This window comes from Vipera ursinii (genome assembly GCF_947247035.1).
Source record: "Vipera ursinii genome assembly, chromosome: 8".
Taxonomy (NCBI): domain Eukaryota; kingdom Metazoa; phylum Chordata; class Lepidosauria; order Squamata; family Viperidae; genus Vipera; species Vipera ursinii.
In genome coordinates, this window is record NC_139519.1 from 26,280,992 (window position 1) to 26,308,027 (window position 27,036).

Consider the following 27,036-nt stretch of genomic DNA (forward strand, 5'->3'; position numbering starts at 1 on the left):
CCGCTGCATCCTCTTGTTTCACGTCTCCACCCGCTCAAGTTTGCTAGCAGGAGCAAGGGCGCTCGCGGCTGCTTTTGAACTGGAAGCGCGGCGCAAAGGGGCTCGGGGCCTTTTCTCGGTGTGCGCGAGAAATTACACCCACCACTCTTCCCATGGTAACCGTAGGAGCCACTACTTGGAGGTGGCTACTGTATAATCCTTGGATTATATGCGACGGTTCTAGAAGAGGGGAAGGGGGAGAATAGCCCATTCAGACGAAGCCCAACGTTCAGCTCCAGCCCAAACCCCCGCAAGCAACTGCGGCCAACGCGCTGACCCCAGCCCCAGAAGCTGCGACGTTTCCCGCCTGCCCTTCTCCGGGAATCGGCAACTGAGCCAGAAGAGCTGCGGTCCGCGGGAGGATCGCGTCGAGAACCACCCCCACGCTTGTTCTTAGCCACAGCCCTTTCCCGCCCTCCCGAATCCTTTGCTATCCACCAACCAAAGAATTTTTCTGTCCCCCGATTTTTGGTAGTGGCGGCGACGGCAACAACAGTGGCCGCCGCCCCTCCAGCCGGCCATCTTGGAGCCAAACCCCGCCGCTGCCCAAGGACGATGAGCGCTCCGGACGGACGGACGGACGGGCACTTGACCTTCGCCCTATACAGCTGCTGAGCCCCGCGCCCCGCCGCCCTTGAGGATGAGCCCCGCAAACCCGGCGCTGCGGCTGCTGCTGCTCTTCCCGCTGGGTAAGTACCGCGGGGATGGGGGTGGTGGTGGTGGGGGGGGGGTGAGGCAGGTTTTCGAGCTCCGACAGTTCGGGCAGTTGGGGGGCAGAGGACACCTGATGACGAGTCACCCTCTTCACGTGCGCCCCCAAGGTCTGGCCTGCATGGTGGTTGGAGCGGGAATCACTGGAGAAGAGGGGTGCAGCGGGTGGGATCGGGCTAGTAATCCGGTGCTATTTTCCTGCAGGCTAGCTTTGGCTCTTCCTCCTAGGTAGCAGGGGAGTGGGGGCTTAGGTAGTGGATGAGAGGAGACCCCCCCTCCCTTCTTTGTCTGAAGCAAAGGCCGGACATGATGTGAACTCATGTGGGAATACTGAGCAGGGGGCACCGATCCCCTTTCTCCAGGCCTCCCCTCCCCACTGCCTTGCGTTAATTCAGCGCCCTGCCGCAGCTGCTTCTGGCTGGCCAAGCAGATCCCTCTTGGTGTGCCCCCACAAGGCTGCAGAGGAGGTGCCAATTTCAGCTGAAATTAGATCTGCTGGGCAGAGCTGGATAACCCCCACCCCCACTCCCCAGTAGCTGCATCTTGTCCCCTGCACTGGTCCTACAGCCTCTCCCTCCATTAATATATCCTGGTCAGTGACTTTGGCAAGGGTGGGCACTGGCACTGGTTAAGCAGTGAATGTCAGAAGCAGACCAGTTCTCTGCAGATCCAGCAGTGGGACTTCACTGAAGGAAGAGCAGGGATCTGCTGGGAATCACCAGGGCTGAATGCTAGAACCTGTGGCTAAGCCCACCCTTGCCCTGGTCTGATCATGGATTGCCCCTCAGACCTTGGGGGCTATCCCCTTGGACTTTTCCTGCCTTTCTCAAGAATGATCCCCTAAAAGCTGTTCTCTCTCCCTCCCTCCCTCCCTCCCTCCCTCTCTGATGTCCCTTTGCCCAGGGCGCAAGGGAGTCAGCTTATGCTCTGTACTTCCACTCACCTGCAGCTGCAGGCGTGGGGAGACTCACTGGAGTGCGGAGGGTTTTTTCTTGTACTCCACTGCCTCAGTCTGCCCAGAGATACAGGATCAGAGGGCTTCTTGCTGCATCCAACTTTTTCCTAATGGAATCTTCTGTGGATGCTATGATTCCAGCTGCGTTAGCAGCCCTCTACTGCTTTGGCAAAGGCCGCTGAAGGGGCATCTGGCAACTCTCAGTGCTTCCAGAGATCTCCAAAAGATCTTTGGGTTCCTTTCTGGGGTTTTTTTGGGTGGGGGAGAGCACAGCTTAGAATTCATCTCCACTTGGATGAAGAAAAAGAAAGGCTGCGTTGCTCAGCATACCAGCCATCCCCAGGACTCCCCCCCCCCCCCGCACCAAACCACATCATTTCCCATCATTGTTGCTCTCTCTCCCCTGAAGGATGGTAAATGCCAGCATGCCCAGGGGCCCTCCAAGGTTCGCAACAATATATACTCAAGGTAGGAAACTTAGCCGGACTTGGCAGTGCCAGTTCTGTGGTATCCACGGTTTCTGTTGGCCTCCCTGTTGGAAGGATCTGCAGTATGTCTTAGTGCAAACAGGAATAACAACATTGTGTGTGTGTGGGGGGGGCTATTCTCTCCTTGCTAGTGATGAACACGCTGGGCATGGAGCTGATGGCCCCAGCCACCGTCTATGCTCTGAATGGCTCTTCCATCCGGCTCAGCTGCAATTTCAATTCCTGCTACCAGGTAGACAAGAAGCAGTTCTCCCTGAACTGGACCTACCAAACCTGCCAGAACTGCAGCGAAGAGATGGTGAATATCTGGACCCTAGGGCTGGTCAATCCCTGTGCCCCACAGTTGAATGCTGCTTGTGCCTCTTGGCCTGTCAACTGTGCAAATTTGGCTAGCAGCCAAACCCTGTTTCCTCACCCTCCACAGCAGGAACTCTGGGCTTTGCAGCGGGGGGGGGGGGGAGGCATGGACCATGAACTGGGTGACCCTTGTCCAAGTTTCCTAAGCTCTCTGCCTGTGCTCCCTCCCACTCTGCCCACCACTGCCAGGAATTCCAGAGAGTGGGCCAGACTGGAGCGTAGGGTGCTCCCAAAGACCCTGCAATTCTGATTCTCCCACTCTTGCCACCCTCCTCTCCAGTTCCTTCAGTTTAAGCTGAAAGTGGTTCCTGTGGAGCTGAAGCGTTTTGAGGATCGTGTGGAGTTTACGGGGAACCCCAGCAAGAACGATGTGTCTTTCACCCTCCACAACGTGCAGCTGGAGGATGAAGGGCTGTACAACTGCTACGTGATGAACCCGCCTGACCGACAAAAGGGCCATGGCAAGATCAGCCTCAAAGTCCTCACAGAAGGTCAGGATGGGGTTCCACCCTCTTCCCTTCTCACTTGCTCCCCTTCCTGGAAGACCCCAGAGGCCCACTGGGGGACCCTCCCCTCCCCAGGGTGGTCTTTTCCAGTTTTCTGGAAAAGGAAAGCTCCCTCGCAAGGGCCAAGAGGCCTTTCCTGCTGCTGCTGCTGGGAGTGGATCCCTGTTCCCGTGCCTTGCTTGACACTGGGCTTCTCTCTGCAGAGCCCCCAGAGCGGGACTCCACGGTGGCTGTGATCGTGGGGGCCACCGTGGGGGGCTTCCTTGCTGTGGTGATCCTCGCCTTGGTCATTGTTAAATGTGTCCGGCGCAAGAAGCAGCAGAGGCTCAACACGGATGACCAGAAGACTGAAGAAGAGGGCAAGACAGATGGGGAAGGGAACCCAGAGGAAGGCATGAAGTAGGGGCGCTCTCCCCCCAGGCCGCTCTCCCTGCTCCTCCTCATCCCTGGCCTCTTCTCCCATGGACTTTCTCGAAAGCAAAGAGCTCCACACAACATCTCAGAAAGCCCCGGGTACTTTCTCTCTCCCCCTTCACCAGGTGCTCTTGGGCCAGAGCGCAGCAGGGACTGGGGGCTGGCAGTGGGTTTTTATGGTGGGCGGGGACTTTGCTGAAACTGAAAACCGTCTGGGGTGAATCTGTACTCCTGCCCCAGACAGGTGGCTCCTCCATTTGGACAGAGGAAGCCCTGCTTTATGTCCCTGGCAAGAAGGCCTGCCCCACCCTCCACCCCTCTGCTGCCGCCTTCATGGCAAGTCTTGGGGAGGTGAAAGCTTGTTTCCTTTCCTCGTGGGGCGCTGGGTTCCCTGCTGGAAGGGGCCTGAGAGGAGGCAGCTGGCCTTAGGAGCCGATGGGGTGAGGGCTCACAGCTGGGTGGCTGGGAAGAAGAACTGAGCTCACCGGGCAGGATTTCCTCTCCAAAGCAGAAAGTGCCATTTCTCACCTCCCTCCCATCTTGAATGCCAAGCACTGCCAGGAGAATTCACTGCCTGCCATGGGCCAGCAGCAATCTCTTGCAGGACAGCACTGTGCCCCCCCCATCTTGCAAACCCACCGCTGGATTGTTTGGAAGGAGTGCTGTTGGCCCTCGCACCCCTCTCATGAAAAACCTTGAAGATTTTCTGCCTGGCATAAGCAGGAGGTGTGTGCAAGTGCACATGTATGATTTGAGGGGGAAGGGAGGGAGGGAGGGAGGGAGGGAGGAAGGAAGGTTGTCTGTTTGGGGCTTAGTGGAAGTGTTTCCACCTAGACCCACTGCAGTCAACTGGTCTTTGCTTTCTCTGCTTACATCTTTCCTGCTAGTTAGAACCTCAAAGCAAGAATGGCCCTGGAGGCCTCCGTCTCCCCCTCCCCCCATATCCACTGCTGGGATTCTCCACTCAGCAGCCCCTGAACAAGCTCTGGGCAGGCGGCTCCTTTCCTAGGATGCTCCCTGGGGGGTGAGAGCAAGTGATTCCCGGTTGACTTGTGACTGTGCTGATCTGTCTTTGGCTCTGCTGCTTCTCCTTGGAATTGCACTTTGCTGTCTGTTGATTGAAAACCGCCCTACACACACAGAGACACCCGCCTCCTGTCATGTTCCCAACACCTGCCCTCTGCTGAGATGGGTTATGCGACCTTTCTGTCCTTATTTTGCAAAATCTGCCATTCAGATTGATAAGCCTCAATCTGAAAAGTTTTCATCACTCTTTTTGTAACTGCTGAATTGAGGTGACCTCCATTTGCACGGACATCAATATTTCTTGTCCTGGGTCTGCTCAGGAAGTCCAACAGTCGCCTGAAATAAAGCAGAGCTTGCCTCTCAACACAGGCAGACCTCTGCTTCTTTCCCTGGGGGGATGGGAGCCTGGGGCAGGTCCTCTCTGTGGGCCTCCTCCTTCCCTATTTCTTCCTACCGGTGAAAGGGGAGGGGAGGGGGCTGTTTCTGGACGTTGCCTCTTCCTCCTCAATTGAGCAAAGAGGTCTCTCCAATGCCCAGGTGCCTTTCCCTTTCTTCAACCACTCTCCACTAGGCCAGCTGGATTCAGAGCCAGGGGATCTGAAGGGGGCTGAGAGTTGAAGGGGGGAACCCGGGGCAATCAGGACCTCGGAAGCGGCTTTTGGCCCAGAGTGCCTGGGCATTGGGGCCTCGAGGAAGGCTGTGGGGCGACGCTGTTTGAAACTTAGGGTCACCGACCTGAACCTCCTGGCACAGATGAAGGGTCTGAAAGACTCCCGACCCCCCCTCCGCCTGCCACTTTATAGCAAGTTAGGTAGTTTGGGGTTCAGTACTTACACAACTCTTGAAAGCCTTTCGAGAGGGGAGCCGTCTCTGGCCGGGGAAAAAAGTCGAAACTGCAGCAAGCGGCACTGGGGAGACTGCGGAGGAGGCTCCGGGCTGTTGTCTCTCCCTCCCTCCTTCCCTCGAGAAAGGGCTTGAATCCCTTCACAAGATGCACTAAAGCCCAAGGTGAGAAACTGAGTGAGCCCCCCCCCCCCGCAGCCTCCCTCAATCTTGGCTCCCTTTCTTGGCCGGGAGGCTGGCGTGGCTGAGGAGGTTTCTTTCTCTCTCAGCCCTCGGCCAGGCAAGGGAATCCGCCGCCCCTTTGGGTGAGCAGACCTGCTATCTCACCTGGAGGTGAAGGAGGCGCTCAGGAAGTGCCCGGTCTCAGCTGTGACCCTGAGCATCCACAGCGCCAACGTGGCAATTGGCCACAGAATCTTAGCGTCGGAGAGCTAGGAAAAAAAAGCCGGACACCCCGGAAGGAGCATCAACACGCTACAGACGGGTAGCTAGCCGCCCCCGAGGACCGGAGCCGACCGAGCTGCTTGGCCCGGTTTCTCCTTTTCCTTGGATGCTGCTCAAGATCAGGGCCTTCCTCGGCCCAGAGTAAATTCTGCAGCGGCCCATCCAAGAAGTGCCGCCTGAGGCTGCGGGGGCGCCTGACTCTCTGTCCCTCCATCCCACCGTGGCTGAGAGTCTGCGACCAGAAGGGCGGGAAGGAAAGAGGGCGGGCGGGACCTCTCCCTCACTCCCGCAGACTGTCTAGCGGTCCTTGCTGGAGCTACAAACCCGCTCCGGCCGACCGATAGCGGACGAAAGCTGCGGGGTTCTTGGCTCCCTGCTGGGCAGGCCAAGGGCGGATCACGCGAGAGATGCCCCTTCTCTGCCGCACTTCTTCGGCTTCTTTCCTGGAGGGTGCAACACTTCGGCGGAGCAGGAGGCAGACGCGGCCACCTGGTTTGCAGCCCAGGTGCGGCAGATCCCGGCAGAGCGAAAGCCGCTATGGCCCCGGACTCCTTTGGCCGGGAAGACGAAGCGCTGGCTTAGGTCGGGTTTTCTCAGGAGTTTCTCCGAGGGGCGGTGTCCCTCGGGCGTCTGCAAGCATCTCCCTTGGCGGCCGGAGAAAGCGAGAAAGCGGCCTCGTTGCGCTTCTCAGCCTCCCTCGAGGGCCTTCTGAGCAGGGCGTCCGAGTGCGCGCGCGCGCCAGACCCTTTCTGGTCGGGAGAAACTTCGAAACAAAGAAAGGGGCAATCAAAGTCCCCTGCCCCGACTCGCGTCCTGCCCTCCGAATAGCCCAGAAACGTGAACCGCCCCCTAACCTGAAGGAGCCCGTTTTCTCGCCCGGTGCTGAAGAGAACTGTCTGCAGAAAGCGGCAGTGCCCCCGAGGAAGCCTGGCCGTCTGGTCCTGAAACTTCCCCGCGCTCGAGTGAGGTCAGCGGGAAGAGGCCCTACTGCAGGCTGGGGAGAGGGGCAAGCGATGCCGCGAGTGCGGAGCAGCCAGCGGAGGAGAGGCTGAAGCAGCAAACCGCTCAAGCCGAGTGGGCGGCCGGCAGCGAGAGCTGGGTGTCCCAGGGCAGAGGACGTCCGCAGAGGTTCTTGGGGCGTGTGCAAAGCGCCTGGTCCACTCGTGCTTGCTGTCCTCTGGAGAGACACCCCCCCCGGAGGCGGAGAAACCCAACTCCTCAGCCTGGAGAGCAGCTTGAAATCCAAGGACGAGCAGTTCTTCCGGGACGCCCTGCTTTCCGCCCCCTCGTCCCCCCCTCCCCGGGAAGGGAAGATTGCTAAACCAGCAGTTTGCTTCGCGCCAGCTGGGCGCGCTCCCGGGCCCTTCTATTTCTGCGCCCGCCGATCAGTCGGTGAGAGCGAGAGGGCACAAGGAGGGCAAGCGGCCGGCCGCAGCCGCACACCTACGAAGGCGGGGACAGCCTGAGAGAGAGGATCGCCTCCGCGGGAGAGGGCTTGGTGGCCAGAGAGCCAGGCCACGTGCCCCTCCCCCTCCTACGAGGCCCCTTTTCGGCCTCGGGGAAGCCACCGGATTTCCTCGGTGAAGTCTTCGCAAGGAGAGGCTACCTGCTGATGTTAGGCTTTGCAGAGCCGCAGAAAGCTTTGCAGGATCGATAGCTGTGAGGCCTTGGGGATAAATTGCCCCCTCCCGGCTTCCTTCCCTGGAAGGGTACAAGCGGCAGAAAAGAACAGAGGAGCTTCGGAGAAACGGCGCAAGGTTGCTGAGACCGCAGAGAGCCAAGCTTCTCCAGCGAGTGATTTCTGTCCGGTGCTCACTCTTTGAGGGCTGAGGCTCGCTGGCGCCAATAAAATGCCCCTTTGCATGGGGAGCACGAAGGCCTCTTCTCATCTGGAGAGTCCTGGCCAGCTCCTGGCTGAAGTCCAGCCAGGGCCTCAATGGGGCTAGGCTCTTGGCCTAGTGCCCCTTTCTTTCTGCAATGGTCACCCGCAAAAGAGGCATGGAAAAAGAATTCCCCTCCTCCCATGCAGTAAGAGTTGCTCAACCCCACCCCCCACCCCCTGGCTGCTGCCCAGAATTTCTGGCACCTTTACAGCTTTTTTTTTTAATCTTTCACTGCACAATCCCTGAGTCATGATTCTCTGGGAGCTTCAGAAGCTGCCACTACCGCAGCATCTCCGCACCATCTGCCTGCCACATCAGCAGAACCCAGCCTGTGGCTCAGGATGCCCCCCAAGACTGGCAGCCTCTGCCCTGCCCCACAGCTCTGCCCCTTCAGCCAGGAACTTAACTTTTCTTCTTTCCCCCATCTCTCCCCTTCCTATGCAGCACCAGAAGGAACTCATTGCCGGGTAGGGTGGTATTTCTCTGGCACACGCTAGGCCGAGGGTTGCCCTACTGCTTCCCAGAGAGTGGGGTGCTGGAGCACAACCTCTTCCTGCATCCCTGGGCCATGTGAGCAGTGAATTCCTGAGATGCCTGAAGCGGGTTTGGGCTTCGGGAGCACAGGAAGTGCTGATGGGAAAGGCCTGTCCTTAAGGCTGGCGGGGCTAAATTGTCAGCAAGATCCCAGCACCCCATAAGTGAAAGAAGTCCTTCCTTAATCAGCACAAGGTCTTTTCTCCTGCTGCTTCAGCAGTGAGTCCTCCTTTGTATGTGAGAAAGTATCTTCTCTGTGCCCCTTTGCTACCCCCTTCACCTGATTTTCCTTTCCCTGCTCCAAAGGTTCCAGCCAGCCTATCTAACCACCTGGGCAACCTTCTCAACCCGCAGATATCCTACTGTAGCTTCCCCACTGCCCTGCGGGGGGGGGGGATTCAAGGCTGGGAAGAGTCAAGCTGTGCAGGGCTTCCTTCCTATTCTACTAAACAGATAAAGGTCACCTCGCCTGCCCCTTTTTCGCCCCCAAAAGCTTCCTTTGTTGAATGCTTGGAAGTTCCCAAGGCCTAATTCAGCCGTGTGCGCACCGGCCAACCCACAGTTTGCTTAACCCTGATTGGGGGAACAGACCAGGGGAATACGGCATCCCGGCGGGGTAATTTCAAAGCAACCAACGCTGGGAGGGCTTGGCGCGCCTGCTCCAGCCGTCTATCCGGCGCTGCGGGCGGCAGGAGGGCAACGGCCTTCGGGGAGGACGGCGCTGCTCCCCAGGCCCGGTATGACGAGGCTGCGCGCGCCCTCCGCGCCTCTGCGGGGGCCTGGCATCACCGCGGAGGCGGTTCCGGGAGTGTCCGCCTCCGCCTCCTCCTCTCGCTGCCTTTTGGGCTGCCGGCTGGTGGAAGGGGTGGCCCGTGCGCGGAGCCAGAAGCGGCAACTGCGGCGGTCGGTCTGTCGCGAAAGCAACTTCGGGAGTCGGAGACTGCGGCGTCCACGGGAGAGGAAAGAGGCTGCCAAGTAGTTGCAGAGATGGCCTTCGACTGGCTGGGTGTCGCCTTGCTGGGTAAGGACGCGGAGCCGCTCTGAGCTTCGGGGAGCCGTCGGTCACCTGGGGGCCGAGCCCACCGACCCGTTCGCGCTCACTTAGCAAGGTTCGGGGCTCGGATAGAAAGCGGGGGAACCTCTGCCTTCCCCTCTCCACTGGCGCGCGCCACAACTGCAGTTCCTTTGGCCCCGTCCCGCCTCCGCCCGGCTGCCGTCTCTGCGCGAGGTCGGGGGCAGGCTAGGGGAAGCGCGGGACCGGCATGTTCTTCCGCACTTGCTGTAGCGTGTTGGGAGACTTTTTGCTTCAGCTGGCAGTCTCTCCTGCGCGCCTCCTTTCCCTTCCCCGCCCCCTTTTTAAAGATTCGAGTAGAATCCTAAACAACGCCCATAAAGTAAGTACCACATCGCTGTAAGTTTGCTTTAGCTCCAAGAAACCTGGTTTACACACAGAGTTTGTGGCCGTCCGCCCTGAACTTCTTGAAAGTGGGGTGTGGCGAGGGTGGTGAACCTCTGAGAGGTTCAGAGAAGAGGATCCAAGACACCTTCCCTTCTCTGTCCTTACAGCTGATGCTGTTTTCTTTCCCTGGAATGTGGGTATCCCATCCAAGAGCCCTGAACAAGTCAGAAGGACGCCAGTTCCCTTAGTCTCAGTCCTTTGTCTGGAGCAAGTGCAAGATGGCATGCATTCAGGAGAATCAGATGGGCCTTGTAGTCCCCCTGCTTTAAATGAATTCTGTTCCCCTACTGAGAATGCAATTTTAATTGAGCTCTGCAAAAACGAAAAGGGGAAAAAATCACTTTACTAATGTTAGCAAGATCAGCCCTGAGTTATTTTGTTTTCTGAATGGCAAATATCTGTAGTCAAATAATGTTGTAGTGTCTGATAATTACTTCTGAAAAACTTTAATTACAAAGCCTCCCCGCTCCAATTTCCCTCCCTGGGTCAGTTGTGTAAGCCCTTTAGGGTTTGACAATTGCTCTGCTTTAGGAGTCCCAGAGAAACCAGAGGCTCCTGGGGTGCCAGGCTTGCATTGGGCAATCAGCTGGATCCCATTCAAAAGTCTGGCACCTTGCGGAGGTCTTGTTCCATTCAAATCCCCGTTAATGCTTCCACCTTACCTACATCTGGGCCCAAAATATTCAGAGCTCTATGGCTTTGCAGAATCTTTGGTGCTGTGGGGAGCAGGCTGGATGACTCTCTGAGCAAGGACTAGCACTGGACTGGTGCCTCCCACCAGTGACTGCCAGAGCAGGCTGAACCCACTGGAAAGTTGAGCCAGAGGTAAAGAGGATCTTGGTTTTTGGAAAGGCAGCTACCTTTGCCTTTGACAGTGGAGGCTTCGCCCTTGAGTCTGAGTGAGCTCTCTTCCTTGAGACACCAGATCTATCCATGGTGACGCACCTGAGTTGCTCTGGGATCAGGTTCCCTTTGGGGCAGAAATGGAGAAACTGCCATTGGCTCAGGGAATGAGATGGGTGGATCTGAGTCTATATTCCGTTTGCTTGGTAGAGGCATCTCTTGTCTTTCTTCCAAGGGCTGAAGACAGCTTCCTTGAGTCTCTTCTTTCAGGTTACTCTCATAGCAGCTACCTCGTGGGGAGGGCTGAGAGAAAATAATGGGGCCAAAGTTACCCAGGGAGTTTCCATGGCTGAGAGTGGGTTTGAACCTGGGTCTGCCTTTCCCAACTGACCCCATGATCTCCCTTCCTTGGGTGTGTTGCTTTTGAATTCTAGGCATTGGCTAGGTTACAAGGATGGGGTGGATTGACCATGCACCTATGTGCTTCTGATCAGCAGGCAAGAGAGCAACACACCCTGCAACAGATAGCAGTGGCTCCTGGTGGACAGCTGCCATTCCCTCCCATAGAACCCAATTTGGCAATACTTAGGGAGGGGATTCTTCCAGGGCTGCCCTGGTCCAACATGTTTGGACCATTTGGTGCATCATCTGGAAATCTGAGAAAGTAGGGCATGACCAGGCCTTCCAGCATCTTCATTGTGCTTGAACTGCTCTGCTTTCCTAATAGTCATCTCAACACTTCCAGTTGGGGCTATGAGATCAATTCTGTTTTGCTCAAGAGGAGTAAAGTAGTTGGATGGAGCCTGTAGGCCATGGACCAGGAAGCAAACTGAAGAACAAAGCTATCTGTGGCTGCTGGCTACTAGAGATGATGGCTCTTCACCACCCCCCCAAAGCTGGCTTTGCAGAACCAAGGTCCACATGTACATGGGAAGCTGTTTGTTCAGTTTGCTGTGAACTTTTTATGTGGTCATTGAGCAAGCCCCCTTCAAATAAGGCAAGGACCCACACTTGATGTGTAAAGAGTCCATCTGATCCAAAAAAGTCAAGTCAGATAAAAACAACCCTGCCAAGATGTGGGAAAACTCTAGTTAGCAACTGCAAACTCTAGGCAAAATGGACCACAAGTCTCTCTGCTTTCCTCTGTTTGGAAGGTGTTGAGTTCCTTGCCATGGCTCTGTTGGGAAAGCAGCAACACAAATCCAGGAGGGGCCGGGGTTTGCCCATTTTTGCAAGCAGAGACCCAACTCTGAGCTTCTTTCCTTCTTTTCTTCTTTCCTTCTTTCCTTCTTTCCTTCTTTCCTTCTTTCCTTCTTTCCTTCCTTCTTTCCTTCCTTCCTTCTTTCTTTCTTTCTTTCTTTCTTTCTTTCTTTCTTTCTTTCTTTCTTTCTTTCTTTCTTCTTTCTTTCTTTCTTTCTTTCTTTCTTTCTTTCTTTCTTTCTTTCTTTCTTTCTTTCTTTCTTTCCTCCTTAGGACTTCAGCTGTGTTGTCGGACACTGGCCTTGGAGGTGTCAGTGGGCAAGGCACCTGTTATTTATGCCAAGAATGGCACCAATGTGCTACTGCCCTGTACTTTCAACTCCTGCATCGGCATTGAGAAAGCCAACTTCATATGGAGCCACAATCAGACTGAAGTGCGTGGTCTACTGTGATTGACAATGGGCTGGGCTGGGCTGGGCTGGGCTGGGAGGGAGGCTGATAGGCTGCTTGGTTGGAGTGTTAGAGGTTTCAATGAAACTGGATTCCAAGCAGAAATCAGAGACACTTATGGCATCCTGAAGATGAATGGATTGACAGGTAGTCCTTGCTTAACAGCCACAAGTGGTACCAGCAGCTCCATCATTAAGCAATCTGGTTGATAAGATATCATGTGACCATGGCTTGCAATTTTATTACTACCTTCTCCATTGACACTGCTTGTCAGAAGCTGGCTATGAAACATGCAAATGGCAATCATGTGACCGTGGGATGCTGAGACCGTTGCAAAAGCAAAGCTGCCACAGTTGTCCGTGTTGAGGACTGATCATAAAGTTACTTTTCAGTGCCTTTGTAGCTCTGAATAGTCGCTGAACAAGGCAGTCATTAAGCAAGGTCTACCTATACTATTCAGTTTATGAGATAAATTCCTTATTCTTTAAAATGTCGTGATTGTCGGTGCTTTTATTAATGATAATGTAATGTAATGACAAACAAGCCTTCACATTTAATAAGTAGCAAGGAAAGAGATTCTCCAAAATCCTCAGCCTTGGCTGTCTCTAATTACCTACAGAGCCGGAGCTGTTACTTGGTCTGCTTGGAGAGCAGCTAGAGAGCAGGGACAATTCCTCTGTTCCTTCTTTACACTGCAGTCCAGAAGCTGCAAAGGAGCAGGGGGTCTACTCCCTGCACTCTAGGGCTTGTGGATGCAGATGGAAGCAGTCTAGTTCCCCAGTTCTGAGAGGAGGCACAGCATTCCCCCTTGTACAGCCCATTTCCCAAAAAACAAGGTCCAAGTGTGGAGGGGAAAATGTGGGACCCTTACGGAAAAGTCTACATTGCCAGGAAGCCCAAGCGCCCCACAGTCTGCACAGCAGGGGAGGAGGAGTGGGGACAGCTCCCTCTAGCTGGCGCCACCCTCAGCCTCATCCACTGTGACTCCTTCTCAGCACTTTGCTGAGAAGATGCTTGGTGAGCTGCGCCAGCAGAGAATTTCCCTTGGGAAAATCCACCTTGACTCCACCTTGGGGAAAGGTTTTGGGAGCCATGCCTTCACTCACTGTTCTTCACCTGCTGCAGATATTCAAAGGGGTCGTGAAGAACAAAGACTCCAAGCCAGAGCCTCATCCAGAGTACAAGTTCAACCTTAAGCACATGTTGCCACCTGACCTGCCACTCAGCAAGGACAACCGGGAGTTCAACGTTTCCCTCTTGTTGCTTGATGCTGATTTTGAGGACTCCGGGCCATACACCTGTTTGGTCAAGAACCCCAAAGAGAAGGATGCCAACCACAGTGGCACCTTTACTCTCAAAGTGGTTGTGATGTGTGAGTAGCAGCTGGGCAATGGACCCCGGCCTTGGTTTGGTCGTGCACAGTTAGAGGCAACCGATTGAGGCAGGACTGTATTTTTAAGCTCCACAGTTGGGGTTGTGGGAACGGGCCTTCCTCTGAGCCATTGGCTTGCTGAGCCTGGGTGTGGGGAAGTCCATGGCTTGAGGGTGAAGGCAGGGGACTCCTTTCTTCATGGCCCTCATTGCCTTCTCTGCCTCCCCAGTGGAGAAGGTTGACAACACACTGACGGTGATCATTTTGTCTGTTGCGGGTGGTGTCATTGGGTTCCTCATCCTTATCATGCTGACCAAGAAACTGGTCCTCTTCATCCTCAAGAAGACACGGAAACAGAAGTGAGTGAGCTTGTGCTGCCTTGGATGGAGTGTGGGCAAGCGGCCTTCTTTGGGCCAGTCGTGGCTGGCTCAGTAGCAGGTCTTCAAGCGACAGCCATCTGTTTCTCCAGGCAGGAGGTCTGGTGTGGGAGCAGGCTCTGCTGGCCCTCTTGCCATGGCAGACTCCTCCAGGCAGCGGTGCTCCTGAGAGGCCTTGCCTTCCCACTGAATGGCATGGGAAGGAGCAGCAGTCCCCAGGAGAGCTCCTCTGCTTGGGACCCTCAGTATGAAGCAGGACTAAGCCAGTCTGTTCTCTGTCTCCTGCAGGGAGTGCCTGGTGAGCTCTTCAGCGATCGAGAACACGGAGAATGGGCTGCCAGGCTCCAAAATAGACTCTAAATCAGCCCTGAAAGCCTGACTCCATGCAGATCTCTGGGAACCAACCCTCCAGGTTGATCTGCCGGGCTCTGATGAGGGCAGGAGAAGACCCTCTTTCAAAGGACTGACGCTTGAGACACAACTATGTTACTCAACTGGCTGCAAAAAAGTGCTGCTTCTTGGGATAATCCGTGCTGCGGATATCAATCCGTGCTGCGGATATCAAGCCTGGCGCTGCTCACGTCTGAAGGGTGCAGGGTTCTGGGCTCAGACTGGGCTTCGGTTTCAAGAAGTCCTGTAGCTGCAGGAATGGGCATGAGACCAAAGACCCGGTTCTCCTTCTGACAATCAAATACCATCATATTGGGGTGTCGGTTGGAAATGCTGCCTTCCTCCCTCAGAAAGTAGAGGAGAAAGAGAGGGCTGAAGGGCAGGCTGAGAAGCTGGGTCTGCTTTAACTGCATCTTGAAACCAGTAGGTGCCCCTTTGCCGAATACTGGTTTCTGTGATGCATCCCTGTGGAGAGGGAGGCAGGCCTTGCTGGAGCAGGGGCCTTTTGGAGGCCCAGCGCAGCTGAGTGTGGTTTCCTTACCCTCTTTAGTGGTTCTTCAGTGCTTCAGGATTGAGGGTGGCTGCACCTGGACTTGGGTCCTTCTCCAGGTCTCCTGCTGGCAAGACAGCAGAGCAGATGTGCAGTGCTGCCTGGAGAGCCGGGAATCAGGTGGTGTCTCCTTTGCATGTTTTCACAGTTTTAGGCTGTGAGCAAGCTGATGAAGAAGTGCCCCCTTGCCATGCTGCCGATTCTTCCCCTCAGCTTCTCTGCTTCACTCGCATGCTCACTTCCTGGTCCCCTTGCCAGGCAGAGGTCTCCCTGCAGGAGCCGAGCTTTTTGCTGGAGCATGAGGAGGGAAGCATTTCTAAGGCCTTATTACTGAAGCCCTTCCTGGCCCAATTTAACACCCCATCTATAATAGGCAACCAGCACCTGCCCTCGCTGTGGCTCAGATGGACCAGATGACAAGTCAAGATGGTCGAGGAGCAGCTGCATCCTGCTTGGTCCAGTGCCCTCTCCCTTTCCTGGCTGTCTGCAGCTGGCAGCCAGGCCAAAGGATGCCCAGAGATCTCGTGCTCTTCTTGGCCAGGCGGTTCATCGCCTCCTTGCTTAATTTATGGTGCTCCTCTGCCCGAGGCAACATCTTTAGGTTTTATTTATTTATTCTGAGGTATAATTTGGAGGGCAAAAAATCATTACCAGGTGTAGCTGTTGTGATTGTGAAAGATATGACCCCCTCCTAGAGACACGTCAGCTACATTCACTACCAAACCTACAAGATGTTCCTCCACCCCACCCCCAATACATAGGAGCCCTTGTAAAATAAACTCTCACAGCAAGCTGAATTGACCAGAGTGGTGATAGGGAAAAGACTCAGTCAGGAATCTGTGGTCTGTTCGCTCTTCTGAACGATAATATGGCCAGCAAGTGACCTAACAGGAAGGGAAAAATAACAGGAAAGCCTTGTGGATGGTTTTATCTCAAATACTCCAACAGCACTTTGTCATTTCCACAGTCTCTGCCTTTTCTCTCTTTTTTCTGGCTATAGAAGGGCAAAAGTCCATTAGCACTGGCTCTGCTTTTGCTCAGGGCTGCTCATCTTTGCTGGGAGCCCAATATTGTAGTGCTGAAAACAAACCTAACAAGCAACATGGTGGTGGCATCCTTTCCCCACACCCTGTCCTCTCTTGGGACCCAGGTCCTCTCTTTGCCCAATCCCTTCAGATCCAAAATGAGGACCCCCTGGCCCCAGACAACTTAAAAATCAGATGGGCCCCCTCTTTCTTGTGAGGCAAACACTCAACCATCCTTGCAATAAACACTTTTCTTCTCCTTAGTGTTGTGCTTCTTATTTTGGCAAAAATCCACAACAGTTTATATTATATGCATGTTAATAAAATTATGCTCTTTATTCAAAGTGATTTGGTTGCTTTAGGTGAGCCAGGATTGGCCACAACACACACAAGAGACTACACCTCAATGCTCAAAGTTAATACAGTTCTTAAAGAAGAAGATATATAAAACCAAGGTGACAAGTGGGTGTAAGGAAGGAGAGAGCTTAATACCTCTCACGAATCGAGCATCCCTTTGGGAGGGACCTCTCCTTCTCTTCCCTGGGACTCTTAAGAACTTTCCCACCAGGATGGGAGGCAGTAGGAGGCCCCCCAATTCCTCACTGCCAGGAGAAGAGCTTGGTCTTGGCCACCCCAATGCTTCTGGAGAACTCCGGCCCCTCGTTGCCTGACTTGGCCTCCCTCAGGGGTCTCAGAGAGGGTGGCTTCCCAGAGCTATCTGCATTTCCAGCTTCTGCCGAAACCGAAGAGGCTTTCCCTTCGAAGCAGAGGGCTTCGTGAGCGAGGAGGAGGCCAGCAGGATCCATTTCTGGGCGGCTTCTTTAGCTCATTTCGGCATACAGTAGTCTGGCCCAACTCCGCCTCTTTCCGACCGGGCAGAGGATCTTCCTGAATCCTGCTGCCTCAGGGAACGGTCAGCCCGCGTGGTTCTCTTTCCAGCTCCACGGACCCCGAGCTGATCGCCTGGCCGTCGAAGGGCTTTCAAGATGCTGCCGCTTGCCCGTGCCAAGCGCTCCGGAGCCCGTTTCGCCCCCTTGCCTCGAGATGAGGACGGCATAGCCGTGCCGGAGCGCTGGGGTCAAAGCTGCTTTTGGGGGGGCTTCCTCGCGAGCTCAAGAACAAGCCCAGGAAATGCCCACCTCCCTCTCCTCGCTTTCGCCCGGGTGGTCTGACTGGCAGGGGGAGATGACGGGCTGGAGGGACTGAGAAGCCCATGCTCGCCGGCGGCCCGGCTGCTTCTTCGGATCTCCCGCCCCGGTCGAGGCTCCCGGCTGGGTAGTGCTGGAACCGTTGCGGGGCCCCTTCTCCCTGCGGCACCTGCCGAGTTCCCGCCCTGCGCGCTCCATTCGGAAGCAAGCGAGCCTTCGCCCCCGGCAGCTGAGGCGCCCGGAGCAGCCGCAACGCGACTCCCGCCACTGGCCGGAAGCAGCTGGCCCGGCTGCCAGCCTGTGCACGCGCCTCCTGAGCCCGAACCAAGCTGGCCGCGGCCAGAAAGCTGGCCTGACTGGGGGTCTTCCCTTTTGCGCGCTCTGTGCTTAGCCTTGACTGGCAATAGATGGGTGGTGCTTCTCACCACGCAGATGAGTATTTCTGCCTCGTTTCCCTTAAGTTTCTACAGATCCCTAACAGAGTTTCACTTATGGAGGAGAGTTTCACCTTCATCACCCACAGCTGAGCTATTCGCTACACCTGGACCCCTCTCCCTCCTCACAGCGTTGCTCAGTGATTCCTGAAAGGGGGGGGCTTCCTTTCTATTCTGGATCGAAAGCTCGTTGTGCTAGTGATTTAATTCCTTGTTAAGACACTTGCACTGGTCTGTTTAAGCAAATTTAGTCACAATCTAACGGCTCTTTCCAGACAGTGAACTCACTCATAAAGTACCTGGTTCATCTGAAATACCTTTATTTTGCATGTAGAAGAAGATTACAGCAGAGAAAGTGTGGTCAGGTGAAGTCTGGACGGTACTTTAAGGTCAAAAGACAGTAACAGGATTACTGTCCGCATGGCTTGTGTTCAGATGTTACAATGGAGGATGGAACACAAGGGAACAAGGAGAAGGGGAAGTCCAACCCAGAAGGGGTGGATCCTAGTACAGCATCATGAGCAGGATAGGAAATACATCACAAAGGGGAAAGGTGCTGGCAGACCCAATTAGCATATTATAATTTCCCAAAACAGCCACGTGGTGGCAGCACACTTTCCCTCCAAGACTGAGACAGGATAGACTGAGACTCTAGCGGTCAAGAGGGTGGGCAGAACCGAGCTCTGGGCTGGTGGTGTTAAATCCCGGCCGGAGAAGGAACTTGTCCAACAAGGGCTGCTGCTCTTTTCAGCCACCCTGAAGAGAAGTGAAATGTTTGGAAGAGAAGTGAAATGTTTTCAAAGAAAAAAACAAGAAAGTGCAGTTACCCTTTGGAAAAAAGCACCTTTGGAAAAATAGCTTAGCAAAGAGAATACTTGAAGGGTGACCACAAAGGAGATTTATGTTCTCCAAAGCACCTGAGGGGAAGGCAAGAAGCAATGGGTGGAAACTAGTTAGAAGGAGATTCAACTTGGAAATAAGGATGACATTCCTGACAGTGAGAATTGTTAAACGGTGGGAAAATGTGCTTCCTGGAGTTGTGAGTGCTCCATTGCTGGAGGTTTTCAAGAAAAAATTGGTCAAGCATTATGTCCGAGATTGTATGAGAACTTCTGCCTTGCATAGGGATTGGGTTAGAAAACCTCCAAGGTCTCCTCCAGCTTTATGGCTCTGTGGGAATTTAAAATCATCCTGGAAACAATGTATGGGGGTTGTGATCAAGGCTGTGACAAAGAGCAGGAATAACATCCCCACTTGTATCCCTTTACAGGAGGGAGGGTGGGAGAAGCATGTGATGTTCCTGCAGGTTGAGTCATGTGTCCTATTGAGACTTTAGGGAGGTAAGATGGATTATTCAGATCCCTCCTTAGCTGTTTTGTGTGATACTGAATTGTCAGGTCCCAGCAACCCTGATCATGTATATGCCTCCCTCGTGCTCAATAAAGTTACAGCAACCCTCCCTTTAGACCAATATTCTTGGCCAGTTGCAGTAACAATCCTGCAGCAAGCCAGCCCATCATCCCCACTGACTGAGCCACTGACCAGGCAGTATGTAAACAGCAGTGGCTAGACAATGGTCTGGACTCCCTTTGGTTGACTGTGGGGCAGTTCATGTTTTGGGCTGCTTTTCGTGAATTTTGGATTTTCTGCAGACAGAGAGTAGGTATTGTGTGTGTGTGTGTGTGTGTGTAAAGTAGAAGGACAACAGTTGCTTGCAGAGCTGCTGTTTTAACAGAGAAGCATTCTGGATGGGTTTGTGTCTCAGTCCATGCCCCCCTCTTATAGTGTGAGAAGTCCCCCTTCTCTTCCCACTTCTGAGACAAATCCTTGCTTTTAAATGCTGCCAGAGGGAGGGTGGCTGATCCCTGCTTAGAGAACAGGAACTTGCCAGCCTTCCTGGCATAAGCCCCGCCCCCCCATGGGCAAGGAGGTTGAAGCCCTTTAGAGGAATGTTGGAAGGGGCTTGATAAACATCCAGTCCACCAGGGGAAGAGAGAGGCCCCGTTTCCCAAAGTCTTAATTTACCAGAATGCGATAGCGACAAACACGATACAGCTACACATCCTGATCCACTTCCAGGCAATCCACAGCAACCACCTGTATCCAACCCTGCTTCAAATTATGGCGGGGAGCAGCATGGAGGGGAGCAACAAAGTCACGTTCCAGTCACCAACGTTTCACCTTTACCCTATCTTCAAGTTAGAGACCTTGTTCTGTTTAAGGACCAATGACCTCAAGCATCGAAGGGCACCAAAAACTTTCATCAGACCATCGCAGAACTTGTCCTGCTTTTGCCCTTGAAGACTGAACTCATTGCCTTTCCTTGTTGAATCCTGACTTCAAGAAGAAAAGTGCCTTCAACTTGATCCAGACTACTGAGGCCTGAAAAGGCAATTGTTATTATTGCAATATATATGCATGTTCTTTTATATCTTTCAGGTCTTGAACACAACAAGCAAAACCTCAGCCTGAAATGGCATTTTTTATTATTGCAATATGTCTGCATGTTTATTTTTATATCTATCAGGTTCATGTCTTATATATCTTATGTTGATTTTTATGTCTTTCAGGTTTTATGCCTCATATGTATGCATGTTTATTTTATATTTCTCAGGTTTTTATGTCTATCTCAGGTTTATTACTTATATCTCTCAGGTGTTTATGACAACAAGCAAACCACACACGTGTATTTGCACTTGTATAACTACTGTTATATGATTTTATATGGTGGTATTATGTAATACCAGACGGGGGGGGGGGTGTGCTGCCACCACGTGACTGTTTTGGAGAAATTACAATGTGGGCAGTCAGACCCTCCTACCCTATGATGTATTTCTTCTTCCCTCCCCTTTCTGGGATGGACTTCCTCCTCCTTTGTCCCTGGAGAGAATCCCATCCTCCATTATCCAGCTAACATGTGACAACAGCAGACATGAGCAGACGCTGGGAATATTACCATTTTCTGACCTTGGGAACACCTTGGAAATATCTTGGAAATGCTGTACAATCGTCATCTTAATGCACCTCAACTGCTGTATTAGACTCTACATGCAATAAAGGTATTTCTATATGATAAAAGATGTTTGCATGAGTTCAAACTATCTGAAGAGAGCTGTTAATGTTAAGGAAATCTGCTTATCTAGACCATAAAGGTCTTATCAAGAGATTAATTAATGTACAATGGCTTGGATTCAGAATAGAATACATTCTTTATTGTGCTGTATTCCAAATTTAATCCTGAAGTATCACATAACTAAACAATATTTATTAAATAAGGCGAAAGACATTGGTGAAGATAATTTAGCTGAGTTTAAAATAAATAAAGTTGATTTGTACAAAAAGGTTCAAGATTTTTTAAGATGTTCCTTTTGTCTAGAGTCTAGACTACTGTATTAACCACAAAACCCTACCTGATAGTTTGATTGTTGTTTTTATCTTAAGTCATTTGTTGTAAGCTCTCCAGAGTCACACTGTCAGAGTTGGGTGGTCATATAAATTCTTTAAATAAATACATACATACATACATAAATAAATAAATAAATAAAAAGAAAGATAGTCTGGGATGCCCTCTTAAGGAAGCTGGGCCTGGGAGGACAGCTCTTGGTGGGGCAAGACAATGTGGATTGGTGCTGAGTAGCTGCTTGTGAGCATCCCCTCCCTCTGTTGCACAGAGCCCAACCAAGACAGCACCATTCTAAACCAAGAGCAGATTCTCTACCCCCACATCCTCAACCCAGAGTCCTTCGTGAAATCTGGATGGCTAAGGTTTGGGTCTTTATCACTGCTTCAGTTCTTTCCTAGGTGAGGACTCCAGACAGACCTCCAACACCAGTGTCCTCCTGTTTAGGAATGGCTGGACTTGGCTCTTTGCAGGCCAGCAGCGTGGTCACTGCACAGCTTCACCATCAAAAAAAGTCAGCGAATGGGCAGCTCCTGCAGATTTTAGGAAAACCAAAACAGGGCAGGAGGAAGTGATTTCTTAGAGAGAAATGGATGGAGCCTCATTCCAGTTGCAGCTCTGGGCCCTTTGGATTGCACCCAGGCACCCATTTACCAACTGTTGCAGAGGATCCAATAATGCAGGTCTTTTTTCTACTAGAAACCTCCATTCTCCCCTTTTGTAGCACAGCTCTCTGCAGACTTGTTCTCATTTTCTCGGGCTCTTTCTCGTGTGCAAGGCCCTATTTGTCTTCCTTTCCTGTTCAGAAAACAAGGGAGAGTGAGCCATACTAGGTGGTCCTTGCTTAATGACTGTCCTGTTTACCAACTATTCAAAGTGACGATGGTGCTAAAAAAGTAACTTTACGACCAGTCCTCACATTTATGTGTGTTGCAGTGTCCCCACAGACATGTCCTTGAGATCTGGATACTTTGCATCCAGCGGGCAGTTACAATTATCACAGCGTCCCATGGTCATGAGACCACCATTTGTGAGCTTCCCAGCAGCTTTATACAAGCAGAGATAACGAAGAAGCTGGCAGTAAAAATACAGGCTGTGGTCACACAGTGGCCTATTTAACTACCACATCACTTAGTGATGGAGTTGCTGGTCTCAGCTGTGCTCATTAAGTGAGGACTGTATTTGTTTCTGTTTCTGCATTTGGAATGCACAGTTTCTCCTCCAACCTCATAGATGGGAGAGTGCCATTTTCAATGTTTGAGCTATGTCCAATGGTAAGAAGAGAAAATGTAATCAGGCAATCAGGAGCTTTGCATCCTGGATCCCTCTCCCCTTCTGTACACTCCATTCTCAAGACAGATTCTCAGTTCTCTGCAGGGTTCTGCCTTTGTGGATCCTGGGGAGGAGGCGGACCTCTTACATCCAGCACCGAGAAGGAAAACTCTAGGGATGGAATCCAGCTCAGCTGTCAGTGGAGGGGAAGAGGAAACAGCAGGTATGTCTCTTGTCCAGAGAAGCCCAGCCCCTGAGCTGACTCGCAGGGCAATTCCTACCGTCCCACAACATCCAAGGACATGCTGCTTGGGAATTGATCTTTCTCCTGATCCACACGATGAAGAAAGTCCTTTGGGAGAGCAATCCCCTGCAAGCCAGGGGGGTCTCCGAGGAAGGTCTGCTTCAAATAACCAGTAGTCAGACTGGGATGAGAAAGTGTCTCCCCATTCATGCTGGAGGGAGGCCTCAGGCAATCCTCAGGATCCAAAGGAGTCCCTGACTGTTGCCTGTACCCAGAAAAATGGGCCTGAGTCACATCCTTGGATGGTAATCCCTCACCCAATTGCTCTTTTACCCCAAAACTGCCTGTCTCTTTCTGCATGCCCGTCTTTTGACCAATGTCCAGGGTGAAGTGCAGATTGTCCACACTGCCAGAGGTTTCCCGCAAGCAGATGCCACTATCTGCACTGCAGCCACTGCCTTCCTTCGGCCCTCTGCCCTCTTCCAGCTGGCAGTTCCTCTCTGGAAGCACCACTCCAGTGCGATGGCTCCCTCTCCTTTCCAGGTGTGCATGATCCTGTGGACCCAGGAAGAACAGCTGCTGGATGGACTCGGTCTCCATGTGTAGTATGCGGCTTTTGCTTTCCTCCATCAGTCCCCAGCAGAAGCTGTGCCCAAGGGGAGATTTCTGGTATCCAAAAGAAAAGAGGGGGAGAGTCAGCCTGCGGAGCCTCCAGGCAGCCTAGCTAGTGGTCATTCCAGTTCTTCCATGAATCTCACCCAATTCATGAGATTCTTCCCAGAAAGAAGATTCTTCCTGCTTTTTTCAGGCAGACAACAACCCCTTCCAGGGGAAAGAAGAGTCAGCAGTGGACAATGGCTGAATCAAACAATCAATCAATCAGAGTAGAACTGGAAGGGACCTTGGAGAGACCTTGCAGCTGCCTGGCCTGGGCTATGGAGATTCAGATCCCTCCTCTATAGCTGTGGATTGATCATCCCCTTTTAGTTTCAGGTAGCATGCTAAGTTATGATTTGTCTAACTACAGCTCAGTCACAACTAATTGAGCTCAAGTCAGACGCACCACATTATGATTTAGCAAATCTTGTGAACAGCTACAGACTTAATCTGGACAATGGAAATATAATAACTAATTTTATGAGGGCTGTGAGGACATTTTTTGAGAAACTTTGGCTTGTAAGGGGAAGTTTAAAGGAAGTTGACAGTTTGACTAAGACATTGTTGGGGATGGCAAAATACCCTGGAAATGGGGGTGGGGGCTCTCGCTCTTTGAACGGTGGACACAATTCCTTGTATGAGAGTTTTTGAGGGTCTGGGGTTTGGACATCAAAGAGGTTTCCTACTTGCTTCTCTGAGGAGCAGAAGGTTTTGGGAAGCAGTGGTTATTTGTGTGTGTGGGGGGCAGTCTTACCAGGGCTGAAGGCATCCTTGTGGGCTTCTTCTTGTAGGCAGAGGCCAAGCCCAGCCCTGCACCCAGAATTCCAAGACTCAGAAGACTCAGGAGGGCCAAACTTGGGGTAAGGACAATGTGCCCTGCAAAGGAATGTCCCCACACGTGATTTATCAGGGTAGGCCATTCATCCAAGACAGGCAGTGATGGGCAAATTGTGCCCTCTCTCTCTAGTCACCACATGTACCAGCAGTTGTGTAGGAAACAACCAACAGCTTGATCCAAAAAGACACAGACACCAAGAGTGGTTATCACATTTAGGACAGTAAAAGAACTAGGAAGATCCTAATGCTGGGGAGCTAGATAAAGGCCACTCCCCCAGTTAGTCTTGGGCTGACACCAATAGAGCCCCTCCCCACTCAACCCGTTTCTAGTCTAGAAATACCAAAACCAAATTGTACCTCAAAGCTGCTCAGAGGCCTCCAGCTTCACTCTGTGTGTGTGAGAGTGTGTGAGGAGAGAGAGAGAGACAAAGAGACAAAGAGAGAGAGAGAGAGAGAGAGAGAAAGAAAAAGAAAGAAAGAAAGAAAGAAAAAGAAAGAAAGAAAGAAAGAAAGAAAGAAAGAAAGAAAGAAAGAAAGAAAGAAAGAAAGAAAAAGAATCGGGTTCTGGTAGTGCCTGCTCCTCCTTTCTGATGTCCAGCCAGCCTCAATTCAGATACCATCTTGTCCTCAACTGAGCGCTCTCTGGAAGCTTGGCTGGGCTGGCTTTGCCACAGGCTCTGGCTTCCTCGGGATGCAGGGGGTGAGCCAGAGGTATGGAGAGAAGGCTGGCGCTCACCTTCTTGGGGGGGTATTGAGACACACTGCTCCTCTGTCCAGTCAGCAGAATTTGGCCTGGAGGCCACTCCAGGCTTTACACTGATGCAGTACTGCTCCCCCCATGGCAATGGGGGCAGGTCAAATTCCAGGCTGCCGTGGACGTGCACCAGCTGTGGAGGAGAATGGGCAGGCCAAATCAGTCTTCCTCCCTGCCAAGCTCAGGGCAGGCCACTTGTCTCAGCCCATGGCACCCTTAGGCTCCTGAGGGGCTCCTGCTGGTGCCAACTCCCCCAGTTAGCCCCACCGCTCACCTGGGTGCTGGCAATGGATAGAGGCTCACCTCTTGGTTGTTGGACACTCTTCTGACTCGGGCAAGATATTCCCCCCATGCCTCATAGCTGCCTTCATAAGTGAGGTTGGCCCAGCAGCTGGTGGGAAGCTGCAGGGAGACATGGAGCTGGTTGCCACTCCTGGAGAGGATCACCTTGGAGAGCCACAGAGTTGCTGGGGGGGAAGGAGGTGAGCAGTAAACCTGGAGGAAGCCACCCCGAGGGGTTACCCTGAGCAGCTCCCCCTCCCTGGTTCGCCTCCTGGGGCCGCCACTGCCACCCAGCGTGGCTGCCTCGCCCTGCAGGAAAAGCCAGCGGCTCTTGGGCCGTTTCTTCTCCCCGAAGGCGAGGGCCTTGAGCCTCTTGCGCTACCTTCGCTAGGCGTAAATCGGCGCGTCCGTATCCAGGCGGAGGAGCGGTTCCCGGCTACGGCGCGCACCCGGGCCAAGTAGTGAACCGCGGGCTGCTGCGTTTCGCAGGTGAGGTCACAAAAGTCGAGCGCGATCCGGGTACAATTGGCGGCGGCCCTCCAGCTGTCGTTGCCGATCCTGCGGGCGGCGGGAAGTGAAGCCGAAGGCTGTTCTGACACGGGAGACGGGTAAGGACCCGACCCGACCCAGCCGGTCTCTCCCACCCGCCCTGCCCTGCCCTTACCGCCGATACTGCACCTCGTACAGGGTCCCGACGTCCGGCTTAGGGCCCGGCTTCCAGCGAAGCAGGTGATGGAAGACGCGGGCCTGGAAGTGCAGGTCCGAGGGCGCGGCGAGGGTCCGCTCTCCTCCTGAGGGCACAGGCAACGCCGGGCGTTAGCAGGTCCTGCGCCCGTCCCTCCCGCTCGCCTCCTGCGGGTCGGCCGCTCGGCAGTCGCCGCGACGGCTTTTCACTCACCGTGGCCTGGAAGGCAGGGCAGCAGGAGCGGCAGCAGCACCAGCGCGGACACCAACATCTCGGCCGTCCAAGGCGTTTGCCGGAGGGCGACTGAAAGAAGAGCGTTTGCCGGCGGGCGCTGGAGCAGCTGGCTCTGCTTTCACTTCCTCTGGGCATTCCCCGCTGCCCCCCTCTTGGGGAAAGCCCCGCCCGCGCCTCCTCTCTGTCGCTTACTCCAAGCTCCCGCCGGTTCCTCCCAGAGAAGGAGCGCAATGAGGAGCACTTCTGCGTTGGGGAAGGAGCACCAGAAGGTGCCGAGAGGGCTACCGGAAGCCCTTCGCCGGCCTGTCCAGCCAGTGGCTGTCGGCTTGCCCACCCTGCCGCGACCCCCGCCAGTTCACTTTCTGCTTCTGAACTGGGACCCTTCCTCAACTCTAGGTGGTCTGCTGTCTGGAAGGAGCCGGAGAATCAGTTTGGTCTAGTGGTGAAGGCACCAGGCTAGAAACCGGGTGCCCGTAAGTTCTACTCTCGCTTTAACCATGAAAGTCGGCTGGGTGACCTCGGGCCAGTCCCTCTCCCTCAGCCCAATCCACCTGACGTGGTTGCTGTTGCGCGGAAAAGAGGAGGAAGGAGGAGCATTAGAGACTTTCCCAGCGCCTATCCTGACTTTCAACGGCTCGCCCTTGGGTTGTCCTCACCAAAGATGAGCCCCCGCGTGTCCGCCCCGTAGGAACTGCCGCCTCCCAAAGCCGTTTGTGGGAGCTGTTGGGCCTCCACTCCGGGGCTCTTTCCACCACTTGGGCAATTTGCCTCCCAACTACCCGCATTTGGGGCTGTTTCTGGGGTCAGGTGCTGGAACGCAAGACTGACTAAACTGCGCCCAGAGAAACCACCTTTCCCATCCTCCGGAATGGACTCGGTGGAAGCAGATTTTACGAGTTCCTCATCTCACTCTCCATCCTTCTCCTTTTGTAAAACTAACCCTTTGGGTGAGGGGAGTGACATTGGGAAGGGCTTTAGATGCAGCTCGTTTCGTTTTCAGCTCCCCAGGCGGAGTCAGACGCCTCTGACTGGCCGGCTTTTCCGAGTCGGACTTTCCGGTGCGCAGAGGCGGGCTTGAAAGCAGCCTCTCCTTTGGATAACCTGGCACCGCCTGGGCAAGGCTCACCTCGAAGCTGAAGCCTCCTCCTTTCGCCAAGGGGGAGCAAGGCTGCCATGAATCTGGTACTTGCCTCTGGCTCTTCCTGGGCTCACCACGGTGGCCA

At 53.6% G+C, this 27,036-nt stretch overlaps 3 protein-coding genes across 4 annotated transcripts; 2 read left to right on the plus strand and 1 right to left on the minus strand.

Moving 5' to 3' along the window:
• The first annotated feature begins 554 nt into the window (after positions 1–554).
• SCN2B (sodium voltage-gated channel beta subunit 2) lies at positions 555–4,226 on the plus strand. Its single transcript, XM_083368516.1, has 4 exons — positions 555–728; positions 2,325–2,491; positions 2,831–3,041; positions 3,260–4,226. The coding sequence occupies exons 1-4, from the start codon at positions 680–682 to the stop codon at positions 3,457–3,459; spliced, it is 627 nt and encodes a 208-aa protein (XP_083224642.1). The 5' UTR covers positions 555–679; the 3' UTR covers positions 3,460–4,226.
• A 4,831-nt stretch (positions 4,227–9,057) lies between these two features.
• On the plus strand, positions 9,058–16,120 carry SCN4B (sodium voltage-gated channel beta subunit 4). The gene is made up of 5 exons (XM_083368515.1): positions 9,058–9,221; positions 11,976–12,136; positions 13,278–13,524; positions 13,754–13,883; positions 14,190–16,120. The coding sequence occupies exons 1-5, from the start codon at positions 9,188–9,190 to the stop codon at positions 14,278–14,280; spliced, it is 663 nt and encodes a 220-aa protein (XP_083224641.1). The 5' UTR covers positions 9,058–9,187; the 3' UTR covers positions 14,281–16,120.
• A 4,518-nt stretch (positions 16,121–20,638) lies between these two features.
• IL10RA (interleukin 10 receptor subunit alpha) lies at positions 20,639–25,948 on the minus strand (the record flags this gene model as incomplete). Of its 2 annotated transcripts, XM_083368136.1 has the most annotated exons (7): positions 20,639–23,030; positions 23,776–23,897; positions 24,595–24,745; positions 24,916–25,079; positions 25,277–25,452; positions 25,559–25,685; positions 25,793–25,889. In XM_083368136.1, 7 exons carry the CDS (start codon positions 25,848–25,850, stop codon positions 22,398–22,400), a joined length of 1,431 nt encoding a protein of 476 aa, XP_083224262.1. In that variant the 3' UTR covers positions 20,639–22,397. The 2 variants fall into 2 exon arrangements, with proteins under 2 accessions (XP_083224262.1, XP_083224261.1); XM_083368135.1 differs by having other exon boundaries at positions 25,277–25,685; positions 25,793–25,948.
• Between the last annotated feature and the right edge of the window lie 1,088 nt (positions 25,949–27,036).